Source organism: Puma concolor, chromosome B4 (genome assembly GCF_028749965.1).
Source record: "Puma concolor isolate L17-30 chromosome B4, mPumCon1.1.hap2, whole genome shotgun sequence".
In the NCBI taxonomy this organism is placed as follows: Eukaryota; Metazoa; Chordata; class Mammalia; order Carnivora; family Felidae; genus Puma; species Puma concolor.
Window position 1 is genome coordinate 79,061,282 of NC_141673.1, and position 16,725 is coordinate 79,078,006.

The following is a 16,725-nucleotide window of genomic DNA, read 5'->3' on the forward strand; positions in this document are numbered from 1 at the left end:
ATACAGTCATTGTTCTCTGGCAGATGATGGTACAGTAAGGAAGACAGACACAAAAACAGATAATTATAATAGAATTGTAATAGTTTTAGTGAGATGAATAATTACTCTGATGGAAATAAAGTTAGGGTACTGTGGAAACATGTAGATGGGGCTCTAGTAATGATAAGTATTTAGGGAAGGCTTTGCAAAGGAACTGTTACCTAAGGAAAAAGTGGAACTTAGCCAGACACTACAGGGGAAAGGGACTTCCTGGGCAGAGAAAAAGTGTATACAGAAGCACAGAAACCTATGAAAACATGTTAGATTCAGTGAATGAACTATAGGCAAATTATTTGACTGCCTGTGGGGTGGTGGTAAGAAATGAGGTAGGAAAGGGACACATCATGAAGAGCCTTATATGCCATGCTGACAGATGTCTTAAATATGAAAATAATATCTTTTACACATTCACCACTTTGAGTATCAAAGAAAAAATAATTTTCCTAAAATATTTAAATATCTCAAATCATACCTAAAAAAGAAAGCTCTTTTATTTCTTGATTCAGTTAAAAAGAATTGTCTTGTTTCCACTAAGTAATTGCCTTATTAAAAAGGATGTGACATTTCAGCCAGTCTTGAAGAAAACATAGAACTGGAAACAATAAACATAGAATATCCACAGCAAGTGGGAGAATTGTGCTGAAGGAAATATAAACCATTTATATCAGTCTTTCAGTGTCTGGTAGAAGAGGGAAAAGTCTATAATTGATTTTCACTCTCCATGTGAGAGTTTTCCATAATCAAACCAGAAAATAGCCCAGGGTGCTACTTGCCATTACTAGAAGAATTTATTTTCTATAAGATTGAACATTTTTCCTACCAATAGTAAAAAAAAAAAAAAAAAAAAAGTGGCCACACTATTAGGCATTTGATTTGACTGCTTAAAACCCTGGACCTTTCAGCATAGGTCCAATCAGGAAACAGATTAAACCACATCTGTACTTTAAACAGAGAAATGTAATATGAAGAATGACTAAGCTATAATAGAAAGTGACTATAAAGACGTGAAGAGGGGCGCCTGGGTGGCTCAGTTGGTTAAGCGTCCACCTTCGGCTCAGGTCATGATCTCATGGTTCGTGAGTTCAAGCCCTGCGTTGGGCTTTGTACTGACAGCTCAGAGCCTGGAGCCCACTTTGGATTCTGTGTCTTCCTCTCTCTCTGCCCCTCTCCTGCTCATGCTCTATCTCTCTCTCTCTCAATAATAAACATTAAACAAAATTTTAAAAAAAGATATGAAGAAAACTCTTAACAGATACCCAAGGAAGGACAAACTTGGAGGGTAACCCATTTCCTAGGGCTAAGGTTTGTAGTTCATTGAAGAAAGAGCAGTTGCGGCCCAGTGGAGAAGGTCGATGGGTTGCCTGGTCCAGAGCTGATCCTCAGTCACTGGGCAAGTGGAAAACAAACCTCTGAGGTACAAGTGAGCTGTAGCTACTGAGTGGGCACACAGAAGTTGTCAGGACACCACTGTGGGTATGAAATCTGGGTATGTGATATCTGTGTTAGGGGGGCCATGGAAAGATGACTACTGGCCCAATCATTGAGGCTACTCCCACTCGGCATGTGGCTGGGGAAGTATACAACCAGATGTCTTCACATATCCACACTGCGGATCAACCGTGCAATAGGAGCAAAAACAAACAAAACACTGTGGTTGTACCGTGGAACTAGGAAGAGAAGCTCCTTCCTGCAGTGTCTCAGCATTACTTTCTACTGGCAAAGCTTAACATTGTGCTTACTGTAAAAGAAAATGCTTAGACCATGTACTAAGTGAATTTGGAACTAAGAGGCAATAAATATGTAACTGACACAGGATCTGACTGCTTACAGTCTTGAGCCTTTCACCACTGTCTGGCTTATAATTGAGAAAGAAATATTAAAGTAGCCCTGACACCGAGGAACTGATCTAGCTCTTAAACTAGGGCTCACTGTAAGTGCAAACTGATCCCATGCTCACAGCTGAGCCCTGTTGTTCTATAGAACATATAAATAGTCTCACAGGAGCATCTACTTCAAGCAAGATCACTGTGCACCTCACAAAATAACCAAACGTCCTCTTCTCTTGCTGAATTAGTAGCTGCTGTTCTACTTTCTTACCAAGTACAGTTCTAGCCACCCCCCTTAGTCTGCATTCCCCATAGGTCAGATTTATTGAGATACCCTGTCATAGAACTGCCTTGATTTTTTTCTTTTTTAATTTTAGAGAGAGAGAGTGCACATGAAAGCAGGGGAGAGGGGCAGAGAGAGAGAGAGAGAGGAAGAGAGAAAGAGGGAATCCCAAGCAGGCTCCCTACTAAGCACTGAGCCTGATGCAGGACTTGATCCTACAACCTTGGGATCATGACCTAAGCCAAAATCAAGAGTCAGGTGCTCAACCAGCTGAGCCACTCAGGAGCTCCTAGAATTGCCTTGATTTCTGACAGTATCTAATCCAAAACAAATCTCCACTTCCTTAGACCCTACCTAAAATTGTCCCAACCCAGCCCAAATGCTGTAATACGTTATCTCTAAACCCTGTCTCTTACTTACTAAGACATTCCACAGATCCCCATAGTGTGTGTTCTCCCTCTCCATAAGGAGTAAGTAGTAAACCCAACTTGTTCAAAAACAGGTGTGTTTCTGAAGTTTTTAACTGAAGTGCATTGACAGAATAAATGATTACTACTAAGTATTTCTCAACCGAATGGATCTTCTCACTCCTCCTTTTCCTTAAAAACATTCTTAAGTAAGGTTTTTATAAGTTGGAGGTGGGTAAGGGATTGGAGGAAGAATATCCCCCTACTTTAAATTACTTAAAGGGGCGCCTGGGTGGCTCAGTCGGTTGAGCATCCGACTTCGGCTCGGGTCACGATCTCACGGTCCGTGAGTTCAAGCCCCGCGTCGGGCTCTGGGCTGATGGCTCAGAGCCTGGAGCCTGCTTCCGATTCTGTGTCTCCCTCTCTCTCTGCCCCTCCCCCGTTCATGCTCTGTCTCTCTCTTTCTCAAAAATAAATAAACGTTAAAAAAAAATTTTTTTTTAAAGAAATATTAAAAAAAAAAAGAAAAAAATAAATTACTTAAAGATATTTTAGATTTTTCTCCCATTTAATGTGTAAAAACTATAATTCTTTTTTAAAATCTAGATTTTAATGTTTGGTTTTTTTTTTTAAGAAGTTAGCTAAGTTTGAAACAGACTTTTTTTAAGGAAGTAATTGTCTTAGAAAACTAATCTTTAATCAACAATACCAAAAAAACTCCTGAAAATAGTTTATTTTGATCACGATTTTTAGAACCATAAAACTCCATAGAAACCCACGGTAAATCTAATAGCAGTTTTTAAAAGTTAGCAAACATCCACCAGAACAATCAAGGTATTTTTCTAATAGTCCATCTATATAATACATACTGTACATTTTGAACATAGTCAAATCATAAAATATGTGAATGAGATTACTATGAAGTTAATTTTTTTCTTTCTCTTAAGTTTTCAACGAGCTCTGTGTTTCTCAGACTTCAGGAGTGACATGTGGAATACCTCTTCCTGGTAGAGCAACATTGTGCTTTCATTCTCTCTTTTTTTTAATTTTTAATTTTTATTTTTAGAGAGAGAGTACACAAGTAGGGGAGAGGGGCAAAGGGAGAGAGAGAGAGAATCCCAAACATGCTCTGTGCTTAGCATGGAGTCTGACACAGGCCTCAATCCCACAACCCTGGGATCATGACCTGAGCCAAAACCAAGAGTTGGACGTTCAACTGACTGAACCACCCTGGCACCCTGTGCTTTCATTCTATCGTCACTTCCAAAAAGCTGTGGAAGCTTCCTGAAGGTCCCTTCCTACTATGAAAGGCCTTTGAAAACTTGCATTATATTCCACTATTAAAATCTTTACATTTTTAATATAGAAATGTTTAATTTGATTGTTTCCAAACAGTAGTTCTGATCCATATAAGTTCTGGACACTTAAACATAGTAAGTATGAGTCAGTTGGTAAAAATTCTCTGTAATGAGCAGTATCCACAGCTTAGTAAATGGGTATTTGAATTTTCTTCATAATGTGGCCATGCAGATAATTAAGTGAATATATGAATATGCAAGAAGTGTGATTTTTGAGTGCATAGTTTATTGTCTGAGTAGTTACCATTTTCTCCTACTGAAAAATTAAAAGTTCTTTAGTCTCTTCTGGACAAAATCTAATCAAGTCTATTTAAGTTGTAGATATGCAGCAAAATTATATAGTATTATTCCAGCAATCATTTATTTGTTAAAAAATACCTTTGAGGGGCACCTGGGTGGCTCAGTCAGTTAAGCATCATGCCCAGGTTGTGATCTCTCAGTCATGAGATTGAGCCCCCTTGTTGGGCTTTGTACATGTGGAGCCTGCTTGAGATTCTCTCTTTCCTTCTCTCTCTGTCCCTCCCTCACTTGTGTGCTCTCTCAAATTCTCAATATAAATAAACATTAAAAAAAAATACACACACACACACACACACACACATATACATACGTATGTATATATATATTCCTATAAACAGGTTTTCACCTAAAATTTACATCTTTTTAAAAACTTTTTTTAAATGTTTGTTTATTTTTTGGAAGGAGTCACAGAATCTGAAGCAGGTTCCAGGTTCTCAGCTGCCAACACAGAGCCCAATGTGGGGTTTGAATTCACGAACCACGACATCATGACCGAGCCCAAGTCAGACGCTTAACCAACTGAGCCACCCAGGCGCCCCTAACATTTACATCTTAATAGTGAATCAAATAAGGAAACTTCTAATTTACTTAGGCTATGAATAGCTGATGATTCATTACCAAAAACCCACTGTAGACTATTAAAGATAGTTGTATACGAATTATAAAACAACACGAGAAAGACTTTTAAGCAGAAAACATCCTGTTTATGCTTGGACAGGTGTTCTTTGGGTGGACATGAACCAGATAGCATCTGGTCATTTTCTTTAACCTTTTTTAAAAGACTCCTCAAAATCTTCCTTCCCCAGATTTTACTCCTTTTGTGCTTAATGAATTCTGTGAGAGCAAAATTACAAGTCCATAATATCTCTTAATTTTTAAATTCTTAAATCAAATTCTTAAATCCAAAAAAATTCAGAAAATCGAAGATTCTTTTTGTAACTCATTTATTAGAAAACCAGACCTGAACCAGGCCTTTTTAAATTCTTTATCTTGCCTACTAGGACACTCATAAAGTTTGCTGCAGAAATATTAATGTGTTTTTTTACAGGGCCCTGCCCCGGCTATTTCATGTATGTGGTATATGCACAATATTACCTTTATGAATTTAAAGAAGAAAACTGAATTCTAAACACATCTGCCTCTAAAGGTTTAAGTAGGGATTATAGACAATGGATATATAAAGTAATCCATGGCAGAGTGGTTTAAGAGGACACTTTATTTGTAACTATGTGAGGTAATGGATATTAACCAGACTTACTGTGGTCATCATTTTGCAATATATACATAAATTATTATGTGTACACCTAAAACTAATAGTATTATATGTCAATTATATCTAAAATGAGGAGGGGGCACTTTAATATTATAAGCAGTTTTTAGTTTTGATTAATTAATGTAAACAAAACACAGGCAAAAACCAACTTTTAGTTTTCTGATAACTTTCACTTTGTTTTTAGATTTGATAGTTATGTAGTTGGGGGTTAAATATAAGACGTATAATTATGAATGCATGTATTTGTTTGATTTCTTATACCCACGAAATGAAGGCTAAAATAAGTATTATCAGGATAACCATAGGCCATCATCACCATGATCATACATACAAGAAAAAAAAGAGCCTCTGAATTGGGGATTATATAGATCTGCATGTATACAAAAAGTGATCAGTAGCAATACTCTTATACATTTTCAATAGGAGACATGCCAAGAACAATTCTGTTAGTTCTTGTTTCCTTCACATTTTAAGGGAATGTAAATTTACATACTGGTGATTTCAGAAGCAAAAATATGATAAGGTTTCCCACCTATTCCTACCCCCTTAATACCATTCAAGTGAAACCATTTAACTCTTTAATTATAGTGGGATAGACCTATTTTCTGCATGATCATAAAGAAACATTTTATTTATTAGAACAAGAGTCTATTCTGGAAATTAATATTTTCAAGCTTAATGCAGTGATTATGTTTTTATTTGGAATCTTCCCCTCCTTTTTTCCTTGTTCTGTGCAGATTATCAACGCCTGATGACTGTGGCGGAAGGCATCACCACACTTTTGTTCCCATTTCAATGGCAGCATGTTTATGTGCCCATCCTCCCTGCTTCTCTGCTACATTTTCTTGATGCTCCTGTCCCTTATCTGATGGGCCTTCAGTCAAAAGAAGGAACTGACCGTTCTAAACTAGAACTTCCTCAAGAGGTAAAACTTACAATGGGTGATGAAGCATTTGCTGTTTGTTGATTTAGGTCAAGACCACTTTTCTTAGCATTGTCTTTGTCTAAACTGTGTCTCTGACTGTCCTGAATTTTCCAAGTAGGGCTAAGGTAGAGCCTGAACCATAGAGTGCAGATCCTGACTCCTGATGCTTGCTGGGACTAGTCATTAGTTAAGTAAGCATGGTTCAAACAGGACAGTGGCAAGTTTTCACAGCGATAAATCTGTGAGGAGGGAGCAACAGTAGCATTATCTAGTTGCTTTATCATTCGAATAGCATTTAATTCCTTTTTCCCCTCATTTATTTTATAAATTCTACTTTTAAACAAAATAGCCCAGGTTTTCACATCTTCACATCATTAATTGAGATGAATTTGATTCTTGACTTCCTTCAAATGAAAAGTAACATCTTTCAGCAAACTATAGATAATGGAAATATCAAATACTTTAGTATTCTTTGTTTTCAGACCCAAGCTAGTTATCAGCTTTTTTCTAAATGTCAGCTTGGCTAGGTGATTGAGATAAAAACTCTAACCCCTAGCTTTTAGGCCACCTTAAGGTTACTGTGCTTTCTGTGTGTTGTATTTTCAGGTGTTGTTTAAGAAAATTAGGAATTCTCGAAAGTATTTTGAATGTAGTTTTTATCTGTTGTTAATGGTACTCGGAATTGGACTGTAAAACCTTTGAAATGAAATAGTGATAAGAGTGCCATGGCCTATTAAAAAACATTAAATAGTTAACTATATGATATTATTAGCTATTTAATTAGCATCTTTCTTAATAAGATCTTTCATGCTGTGCTGTGCTTTTATTTGTTCTTATTTCCCATAGAGATTCTCATTTTAATAAGTGAATTTAAAATAACATACTAAGCTACAGCTGTTATACCCATTAATGATTCCTGTAATCATCCATTGCTTACTTTATTCCAATGAATATTTCCCTTCCAAAATTAACATTTTTGTTCAGGGAAAAATAGCTTGATTGGGATCATATAAAATGCTTATAAAAGTTGTCTTGCTCTTTTGAGCTTATGCATGTTCTCTGCTTTTGCCTCCCCATTATCTCTCTTTTCTCTATTACCTGAACTCTCTTGTTTTCTCTTTTATTAGATTAATCTAAGTATCTTGTCAGTTCAAAAAGTAATCCTTTAAATTTTCAAGGAAAAAGAAATAGATTAGCCAAATGTATTTTAAATGCAATTTAAATTTAAGGACTTAAATAGTGACATGTTTTAGTTTCTTGTTGAGTATCTGGTCTGTTTGTATATTAATCAAGTGATATTTTATAAGACAGTATGTTTTGGTATATAAATATTATCTTCCCATTTTTACATGAGTTATAATTGTTGAGAGTTTTTAAATGCCAACTATATATTTTTGAAGTGGGGAAATCTTTCTGTCTCCCTATATGTGTATATTTTCTGACTCTAAAGATAAAAATTCTGAAAGTTCTTGCAGCAGTGACTTTGATTTTCTAACTTTTTACTTTTTAAATCAATACGTTTTTAAGTTTATTTATTTGTTTTTTGAAAGACAGAGAGAGGGGCGCCTGGGTGGCGCAGTCGGTTGGGCGTCCGACTTCAGCCAGGTCACGATCTCGCGGTCCGTGAGTTCGAGCCCCGCATCAGGCTCTGGGCTGATGGCTCAGAGCCTGGAGCCTGTTTCACACTCTGTGTCTCCCTCTCTCTCTGCCCCTCCCCCGTTCATGCTCTGTCTCTCTCTGTCCCAAAAATAAATAAACGTTGAAAAAAAAAAAATTTAAAAAAAAAAAAAAAAAAAGAAAGAGAGAGTGAGAGAGAGCACAAGCAGGGGAGGGGCAGAGAGAGAGAGAGAAGGAGACACAGAATCCGAAGCAGGCTCCAGGTTTCTAAGCGTCAGCACAGAGCCCAGTGCAGATCTCGAACTCATGAACTGTGAGATCATGACCTGAGCCAAGGTCAGATGCTCAACTGACTGAGTCACTCAGGCGCCCCAGTCAATACTCTTTAATAAATGTACATATCCATCTATTCGTAGAGTAGAATAATATGAAATAACCTGGGTCAGCTGTGAAAATAGCAGTGCTTCTGTATAGAAAGTATATGTTAGTACATCATTATTTTGGAAGAAAATGCTAACAGCTGACCCAGATTATTTCATACTCTTCTACTCTATGAATAGATGGGTATGTACATTTATTAAAGAGGATTGATTTAATGAGTTAAAAGTTTAGAAAATCACAGACATTGCTGCATTAGCTCTCAGAATTTTTAAGTTTGCTTATCTTTAGAGTAAAAAAAATACATACAGATCACCTTGTGCTCATAACATTTTACAATGAGATAAATAATCTCCTTCACATAATTTGAGGAAGATGTAGGTATAAAAATAGCCATTTTTAAAATTGACTTAAATGCACTCACTAGTAATACCTCCTCCCTCCTTTCCCTGAAAACTATAAAATAAAATAATAGTTTAAAATAGTGATGGGAAAAAAAATAGTGACAGGGCTTCTTAGAATAGTTATGAAGATGATAAGTTTGCAAAATGATTATTTTAAGAAGGTATGATTTTAGTTGTTAGCTAACTAATGTAACTACATAGACTTATAATTAACCACCCACTTACTTTCCCCATAGTTCTAAAATGATAGGCACGGGTAGCCATTTGTTAAATTGTTTTTTTAGGGGGTGGGGTAGAGAAAGTGACGGTAGAAGGATACAGCACTGGGGTGAACTGCAGAGAAGGGTACTTCACTTATTCCCATTCTTGCTTGTCTTTACAGTAAATGGTGGGCAAGAAATCCAGAGAAAAACTGAAATTGCTTTTTCCACTTTGTTTTTGTTATGTCTTGCCCCTGAGATTCTGTGGGAATATTTTAAATATTCTCTCCATGGGGCACCTGGGTGGCTCAGTCGGTTGAGTGTCCGACTTCGGCTCAGGTCATGATCTCATGGTTCGTGGATTCAAGCCCTCTTTTGGGCTCTGTGCTGACAGCTTGGAACCTGAAGCCTGCTTCAAGTTCTGTGTCTCCCTCTCTCTCTGCGCCTCACCCACTCATGCTCTCTGTCTCTCTCTCAAAAATGAATAAACATTAAAAAAATTTAAATATTCTCCTCCAGTTTACCCTTATGCCAGCTTAACTTCAGCCGTTGAGAAACTATATTCCTTAGTAAGCATGGACAGAGCTGCCCTGGCCTCACATTCCTGGATACTTCCTCCTCCTGTGTACATCTTTGGGGTTCCACAAAATGACTGTCTCCTTGAGTCTTATTCATTCATTCACCAAACAGTGTCTTCTCATATACTACCAGTGTAGGATACATTAGGAGACATCAAGATAAATAAGATGTAATTTTTGCTTTCCAAAGTAAGTCATTTACAAATATCAATAACAGAGGTTAAAAAAATAATTAAGAGGAATGAATGAACTAAGCATATATGCAGAGGAAATCAGAATACCTTTAGGGTAGGGACATGGGAAAGCTTCATGGCAGAAGAAATGATTAAACTTTAAGTCTTTGTTCCCTTTCTTTTAAGGGAACTTTTCTCTTTTTTTTTTTTTGCATTTTTCATTTTTAACTGGACGTGATTACTTACCATGAATGTGTGTAAGCAGCATTGATAGTAAAAAATAGAGAACTATTTAGTCCTAAAACAATATAAGATTGAGATGTCAAGAGTGTTTTTTATTGGATATGTAATATTTATTGAGCTCTCCTGATAGAATTTTTATTTTTATTTTTTTCTGTTGGAATTTTTTAGTTTAATGGTATTAAAAGTAAAAAAGTGACTTAGAATGCCCTATTATGTGGAGTTCTTGTTTGTTTTAGAAAAAAGGCTTTTCGGTTTTTCTTCCATAAGTCTTCATAATGCAAGGTAACAGTTCTATTTTTATTTTGCGATAATCAAAGCCCCAACTTGTCCCCAACCTAAGCAGTCATAGGAGGGTATGAGAGACTCATGGAATCATGAAGGCAGGCCAGTTAGCTGTGGTGCTGGAACACCCGCCTTGCCCTACGGCCCTTTCAGCTCAGCAGTGGTTATATGAGCATAACAAGCTTTAAAATTTCCCAGATGTATCATTTTCTCTTTTCATAGAAGGATAGAAGAAGATAGCAGGAAGGCATTAATGAAGGAGATGGTACAAAATGTAAGTGGTGGGAGGTTGCTGGCTAACATTTAGATTAGCAAGTTAGTGAATTTTTTTCTTCCATCTTTAAAGATACTGAATCATCCATTTGAATTATAGTGACCTACTTTCTCCCCCTAAGTCTTTCAACATACCCTGCTTTCTAGAGACTATAGTTACATATATAAGGATGGGGATTTACAGAAAACTGTAGGCAGCAATCCTGTCTTCAGCAAGATTTGACTTCACCTCTTATTTTAATTAGAGGAAACTACTGATGTTGGAAATGAGGAAAATTGTAGGGAAAAAATCTTTTAAGCCACCAGGCTGTTTGAGGATGCTTATCTAGAACAGGTGTCAGGAAGTCGCCTAACTTCTTGGGCCTCAATTAGTTCATCTGCAGAATAAACAGTTGAATTCAGAGGTCACTTCAGACTTGAGGAATTGTTATTGATTCTCTGTTCTTAGATGGAGGAAAGTCTTCTTGAGTTTCGATTGAGCTAAATGTAGAACTTTGCTGTACTTCTTGTACATCAGCACCTAACATAAAGATCAGGGATCAAAAGAGAAAAATAAAAACCCAACTCTTTGCTCTCCTCCTTTTATCTTACCTGGCCATACAGGATCAAAGGACAGTGTGAATTGTCTCCTTGCTGACCTGGGTGGCCGGGCTATAGGAGAGACAGGGAGACACAAGGTGAAACTTCTGTTCTGCTGATTGACTTCCACTCTATGCCCTGTGTCCAGCCACTAATGTAGTCAGCATCAGTTTTATGTGTTGGGCTATACCTTTGGCCTCCCACCCTTCCAGAGTCTATGAGCACAATCTTCCTTTACACTGACAACCTTGTTCTGATTAAGAGAGTGTGAGCAGTAAAAGTAAAATATTGTTTCAGAGTCTACTATAATCAAGTACCTGAGGGATAATCAGAATTGCATGCATGTACTTGGCCACTTGAATTGTCCATAACTATTTACAAAATATTTAAAAGTCTTTTTATTCTATATAAAATCAAAATCTATTGCATAAGCAAACTCAAAAAAACTTTGCTCTGATTTCTATTTCCTCTTTTTTTCAACTCAAAAATATCTCCTGAATCAGCTCTTAATTATTGAAGGGGCAATCATTTGTAGTTGTCTAAGCACTTGCCTCTACCACTGTCTCCTGCTATTTGTCTAATAACTTCTGAAACAGTTTGCGGTCTAAGAGGTTGAAGCTAATTTTGGATAAACTGAAAATTTGTGAATTTTTTGTGAATTGGATTGCTCTTTGCCAATTTTATCCCATTTGGGGGTACTAAGCTGCTAAATTTTAGCAATTATTAATTCTAAATTACAGATGGTGTCAGAGCAGTGGAATGGCATAGGAAGTTCAGGCTGGATTCATCCATTGAACATTTTACCCAGTGCCTTCTATTTGTAAGGTACTATGACTCTGTGTACCTTTACTCATTTAGGAATGCCTAATGGATGCTCTGTGTTACAGAATCATGTCCAGATTATAACAAATTGCTAAGTCCCAGAGAAAATTATCCGTATATATTAAATATGGTATAAAATACTCACCTAGGGAAAAAAATGCTGGAAAAAGAACTTTTTTTTAAAATAACTGGCTGCTTTTTTTCTTTATTTATTTTGAGAGAAAGAGAAAGTGTGAGCGGTAGAAGGGCAGAGAGAGCATCCCAAGCAGGTTCTGCATTGTCAGCACAGAGCCTGACACGGGGCTCAATCTCACAAACTGTGAGATCATGACCTGAGCTGGAATTGAGTCCCATGCTTAACTGAAATTTGGTTTTGAAGAATAAAAATGCTAGAAAAAAAATTTTTAAAGAATAAAAATTCTTAGCCTTGAGAAAGTTAGCATAAAAGGCACAATAAAATCTTAAACGTTCTCATCACAAGAAAAATTGTAATTATTTATGGTGATGGATGTTAACTAGACTTACTGTGGTAATCATTTCATAATCTATATTGATTCATACACCTGAAACAAAATGTTATATGTCAGTTATATCTTAATTTTGAAAAGTCAGTGTAATCTATGACTTTATAACAGTTGGCAAGAGGGCACCTGGGTAACTCCATCAGTTGAGCATCCAGCCCTTGATTTTGGCTCAGGTCATGATCTCATGGTTTGTGGGACCAAACCCCATGTCAGGCTCTGTGCTGACAGCACGGAGCCTGCTTGGAATTTTCTCTCTGCCTCTCTCTCTGCCTCTTTGTCTCTCTCAAAATGAATAAATGAACTTAAAAAAAATAGTTGGCAAGGATATTTTAGAATATAAAATTCCTTTATTTTAAAACCTTTGTATTACTTTTTTCTCTTTCAGGCTAATTTGTGTTTTGTGGATATTGACAACCATTTTATTGAATTGCCTGAAGAGTTTCCACAGTTCCCCAATAAGGTGGATTTTATCCAGGAACTCTCTGAAGTGCTTCTTCAATTTGGTATCCCTCCTGAGGGCAGTCTCCATTGCAGTGAGAGTGCCACAAAACTGAAGAATCTGGTTCTTAAGGACTTGGTCAATGACAAGAAGAATGGCAATGTCTCCACTCATAACATCAGCATGTATGAGTTACTGAAGGGCAATGAAACCATAGCCCGCCTCCAAGCTCTAGCCAAGCGGACTGGTGTGACCGTGGAAAAAATGGACCTCTCTGCCTCTCTGAGTGAAAAAGAAAAGGATTTAAAGCTGCAGTGTGAAGAGGCTGAGCTAAGGGACTACCAGCTCAATGTGCAGCTCCGCGAGGTCTTTGCCAACCGCTTCACACAGATGTTTGCAGATTACGAAGCATTTGTGATTCAGACTGCCCAGGACATGGAGTCCTGGCTTACCAACCGAGAACAGATGCAGAACTTTGACAAAGTAAAAAAAAAAAAAACATAGTTTCCCTTTTTTTATGACTCGTAGTGGGCTGTCTTACTAATTTCGTTAACTTTTTTAAACACAGATTTTTCCTGTCTCCCTTCCCGTTAAGAACTTATTCTTATATTTTGTCTTTGTCCTATAATGACGTCTCAACTTGTCCATGCAAAGATAACACTCTAGTTTCAGAAGACAAAGTTTTACCTCATCTTAGGATCAAAAAGAGAGGAAAAGTGAATAAATTAGGTTTTATGACTATAAGTCTAAGGTTCTATTCCAAAGTTTGTGGGAAAGGAAGACAGAAAATGACACTGGCTTTTGATTGTCCTGCTGAAGTTGAAGCTTCTGTCTAAGGTTTACCATAGAGTTTTCTGGCAGATTTTCTTGGCATATCTACCAATTTTTTTTGTTTATTTTTGTTTTCTAGATAAAAGCACTTAGAGGTGTGCATTAACTCTTTTGAGTCACTAGGGTATAGTTCAGTCCCCTGCTTCAGTTTTGCCAAGGCACGATATTGCTATTAGAATGCATTATGGCTTTTTGCTAAATGGTATCTTTGTGTCTTGAAAGACCTCTCAAAGGAGCTAATGTATTCTAAGAAGCTAATTTACAATTATGGAGTCTCTGACAAATATTAATAAAAAATTTTGTAAAGGTGGGTAGTATCAAAGGTTATTTTCTGATTTCCTCAGACATTTTTTTCAGTTGAAGTATAAAAACTACACTGAACGGTTAAGTTCTGATACATTTTATGTTTGAGAAAACTTCTTCAATAAATTAAGAAGCCTTCACTTCTCCAAATGTATTCCTGCTCTTAGGTTCCTTTCTTATTAAGCTTAACCATTTTTTCCTCTCCAACTTGGAACTAATCTGTGTACACTCATGATTTATCCTTGGGGTAATTCAAATTCTTATCTAAATCGAGCACTGGTACTTTCTTCCTTCTTAATCTTTATGTAGCTTCAAACTATAAATGGAATTCTTTTTATGTAACGACTAGAGAAATGAAAGTTTCATGCGGATTCCAGAAGGCTTGTAACCATCTCATTTTTCACTAGGAAAATGTACAGGACTATCACATGCTAGTTCTCCAAGCCAAGTCTTTGCTGATTTCAGTGTTGTAGTCTGTGAGGGTCTGAACATCAAAGGCAGACATTTGGCCCATTTAGAGGGAAAAAAAAAAAACTGTTTGCTCTAGAAAAAGTAAAATTGGTACTCACCTGTAAAATATCTTTTGACAAGGTGTATTGATTTTTAGAGACTACCGTGAACCTTTCTCTGGCTATTCAGATTTATGTAAATACATCTGAACTATGGAAGCACTTAAATTGAATAAGTAGGTTTCCATAAGGAACTTTTTTAAAGGCTTCCTAAATTTTAGAATGAAAAATAAACATGCTGGTAAGAAGCCAATGACTATTAAGGAGGAGATTGTCAGAACTTACCCTTCCGTCTTCCGCTTTCTGGCTTCTGCCACACTGCACCTACTCAAAAGAATGAAAAGCAAAACCAACCCAGCAGCTGAAATAGTAATTCACTTCCATATTTCAGCTAGTACCAAACTGTGACTAGAATTCCTGTACACACATGGACCTGACAAAAAGAACACTTTGAATTAAGAACTGGTTACAATTTACTGAACCATTCCGTGCAGCAGACAGTCTGGTAACAGGAACCTGCAGCTTGTTGCACATGTTTTCTCCAAAGGCTTGAATAGCTTTGGATGGGTTTTCAGGCAGTACTTGTTTTAGTTAAGGCCCAGACTCTTCAATCAGCACAGGTCTGGAAGGAGTTTGATCTTGAACAGTCTTGAACAGTCTTGATCAGTCTTGAACAGTGTTGGGGCCTAGAAAAACATCCACTTGAAAAACAAAGATTTCACCCATAGGCACAAATTCCATGTTTTTAGAAGGTTATGACTTATGTATATATCACAGTCGTATCCGTTGATCATGTCAGTGCCTTATGACTCAGAGGTATACTGCATAGACTAGGAATAGAGAGCAGAAAAAAATCATAGCTCATTAGAAAAAGGGTCAAAAATTATTGATAAGTGAAGAGGATGGTTGATGATATGGCAGCATCTGATCCGCCATCTTTCACTAATTATGCCCTATTTTCTATATAATGATCATGAGTTTCAGCATGTAAATTAATTTTGAAAGGCTAAAGGACTAAGTCACCTAAACTCCATGACTTTAAAAGGAAAGGTGAATTTAAAAATTTTTTAATTTCATGCATCAGTTTTGCATGTTACAAGATTTTTTTTAAATGACCTCAGCAACAAATATTTTTCAGATTTACCGTGTAGTACTAAGATAGTGTCTTTGCACTAATAATTTCTAATTATCTCATTACAGGCTTCCTTTCTGTCTGACCAGCCTGAGCCTTACCTGCCATTTCTTTCACGCTTCATTGAAACACAGATGTTTGCTACCTTTATTGATAATAAAATTATGTCTCAGTGGGAAGAGAAAGATTCTTTGCTACGGGTCTTTGACTCTCGGATTGAGAAGATAAGACTGTATAATGTAAGGGCACCCACCTTGAGGACATCTATCTATCAGAAATGCAGCACTTTAAAAGAAGCAGGTACATTTGTCACACCTTTTAAAATTGACTTAAAATTCATGATTTCTTTTTACACATTGTTGGCCTTATAAGCTGAAAATTAATTTTCAATTTTAGATTTCATGATTAATCCTTATACTCTATCAAGTGTTTTCTATCCTTTTGTTTCCTTCTGTTTCTGTGAATTAGTGTCCATCCTATTCTTATTTGACATTCCTCTCCCCTTAAAAGAGGAAAAACAGTGAAAACTTGAATATAACCATAAGGTTGCTATGGTTTTTGTCTTATTCTCTTTTATTACCTTAAGTGAAAAAATGTAAATTTCTTTCTTGCTGTTTATGTTGTCTTTTTACTTCTCACCTCTTTTCTCTTCATTAAAAGAAAAATAAGTATTAATTTAAAATAGTGAATCTGAGATGCTGCCTAATTTACATAACTACAACAATTTATTTACTTTCTAGTGGTGCCATTAATTATAATTCATTTATTGAAATTAAAATCTCTGAATTCTTATATTCAAATTAGAGGTTTTTCTAGGGCGCCTGGGTGGCTCGGTTAAACATCTGACTTTGGCTTAGGTCATGAACTCGTGGTTCATGGGTTCAAGCCCTGCATCAGGCTCTGTGCTGACAGCTCAGAGCCTGGAGCCTGCTTCAGATTCTGTGTCTCCCTCTTTCTCTCTGCCCTTCCCCAACTTGTGCTCTGTCTGTCCCTCCCTCCCTCCCTCTCTCGCTCACTCTCTCAAAAA

General features: G+C 36.7%; 1 protein-coding gene across 7 annotated transcripts in view; it reads left to right on the forward strand.

The window, feature by feature from the left end:
- Positions 1 to 16,725, forward strand: part of DENND5B (DENN domain containing 5B) — a 190,940-nt gene that overhangs the window by 104,500 nt on the left and 69,715 nt on the right. For all 7 annotated transcript variants that reach the window (XM_086713700.1, XM_086713704.1, XM_086713703.1 and 4 more), the window contains 3 exons: positions 6,224 to 6,411; positions 12,870 to 13,406; positions 15,767 to 15,998. In XM_086713700.1, the coding sequence (XP_086569826.1) occupies positions 6,224 to 6,411; positions 12,870 to 13,406; positions 15,767 to 15,998 (957 nt within the window). The remainder of the gene's footprint in view (positions 1 to 6,223; positions 6,412 to 12,869; positions 13,407 to 15,766; positions 15,999 to 16,725) is intronic.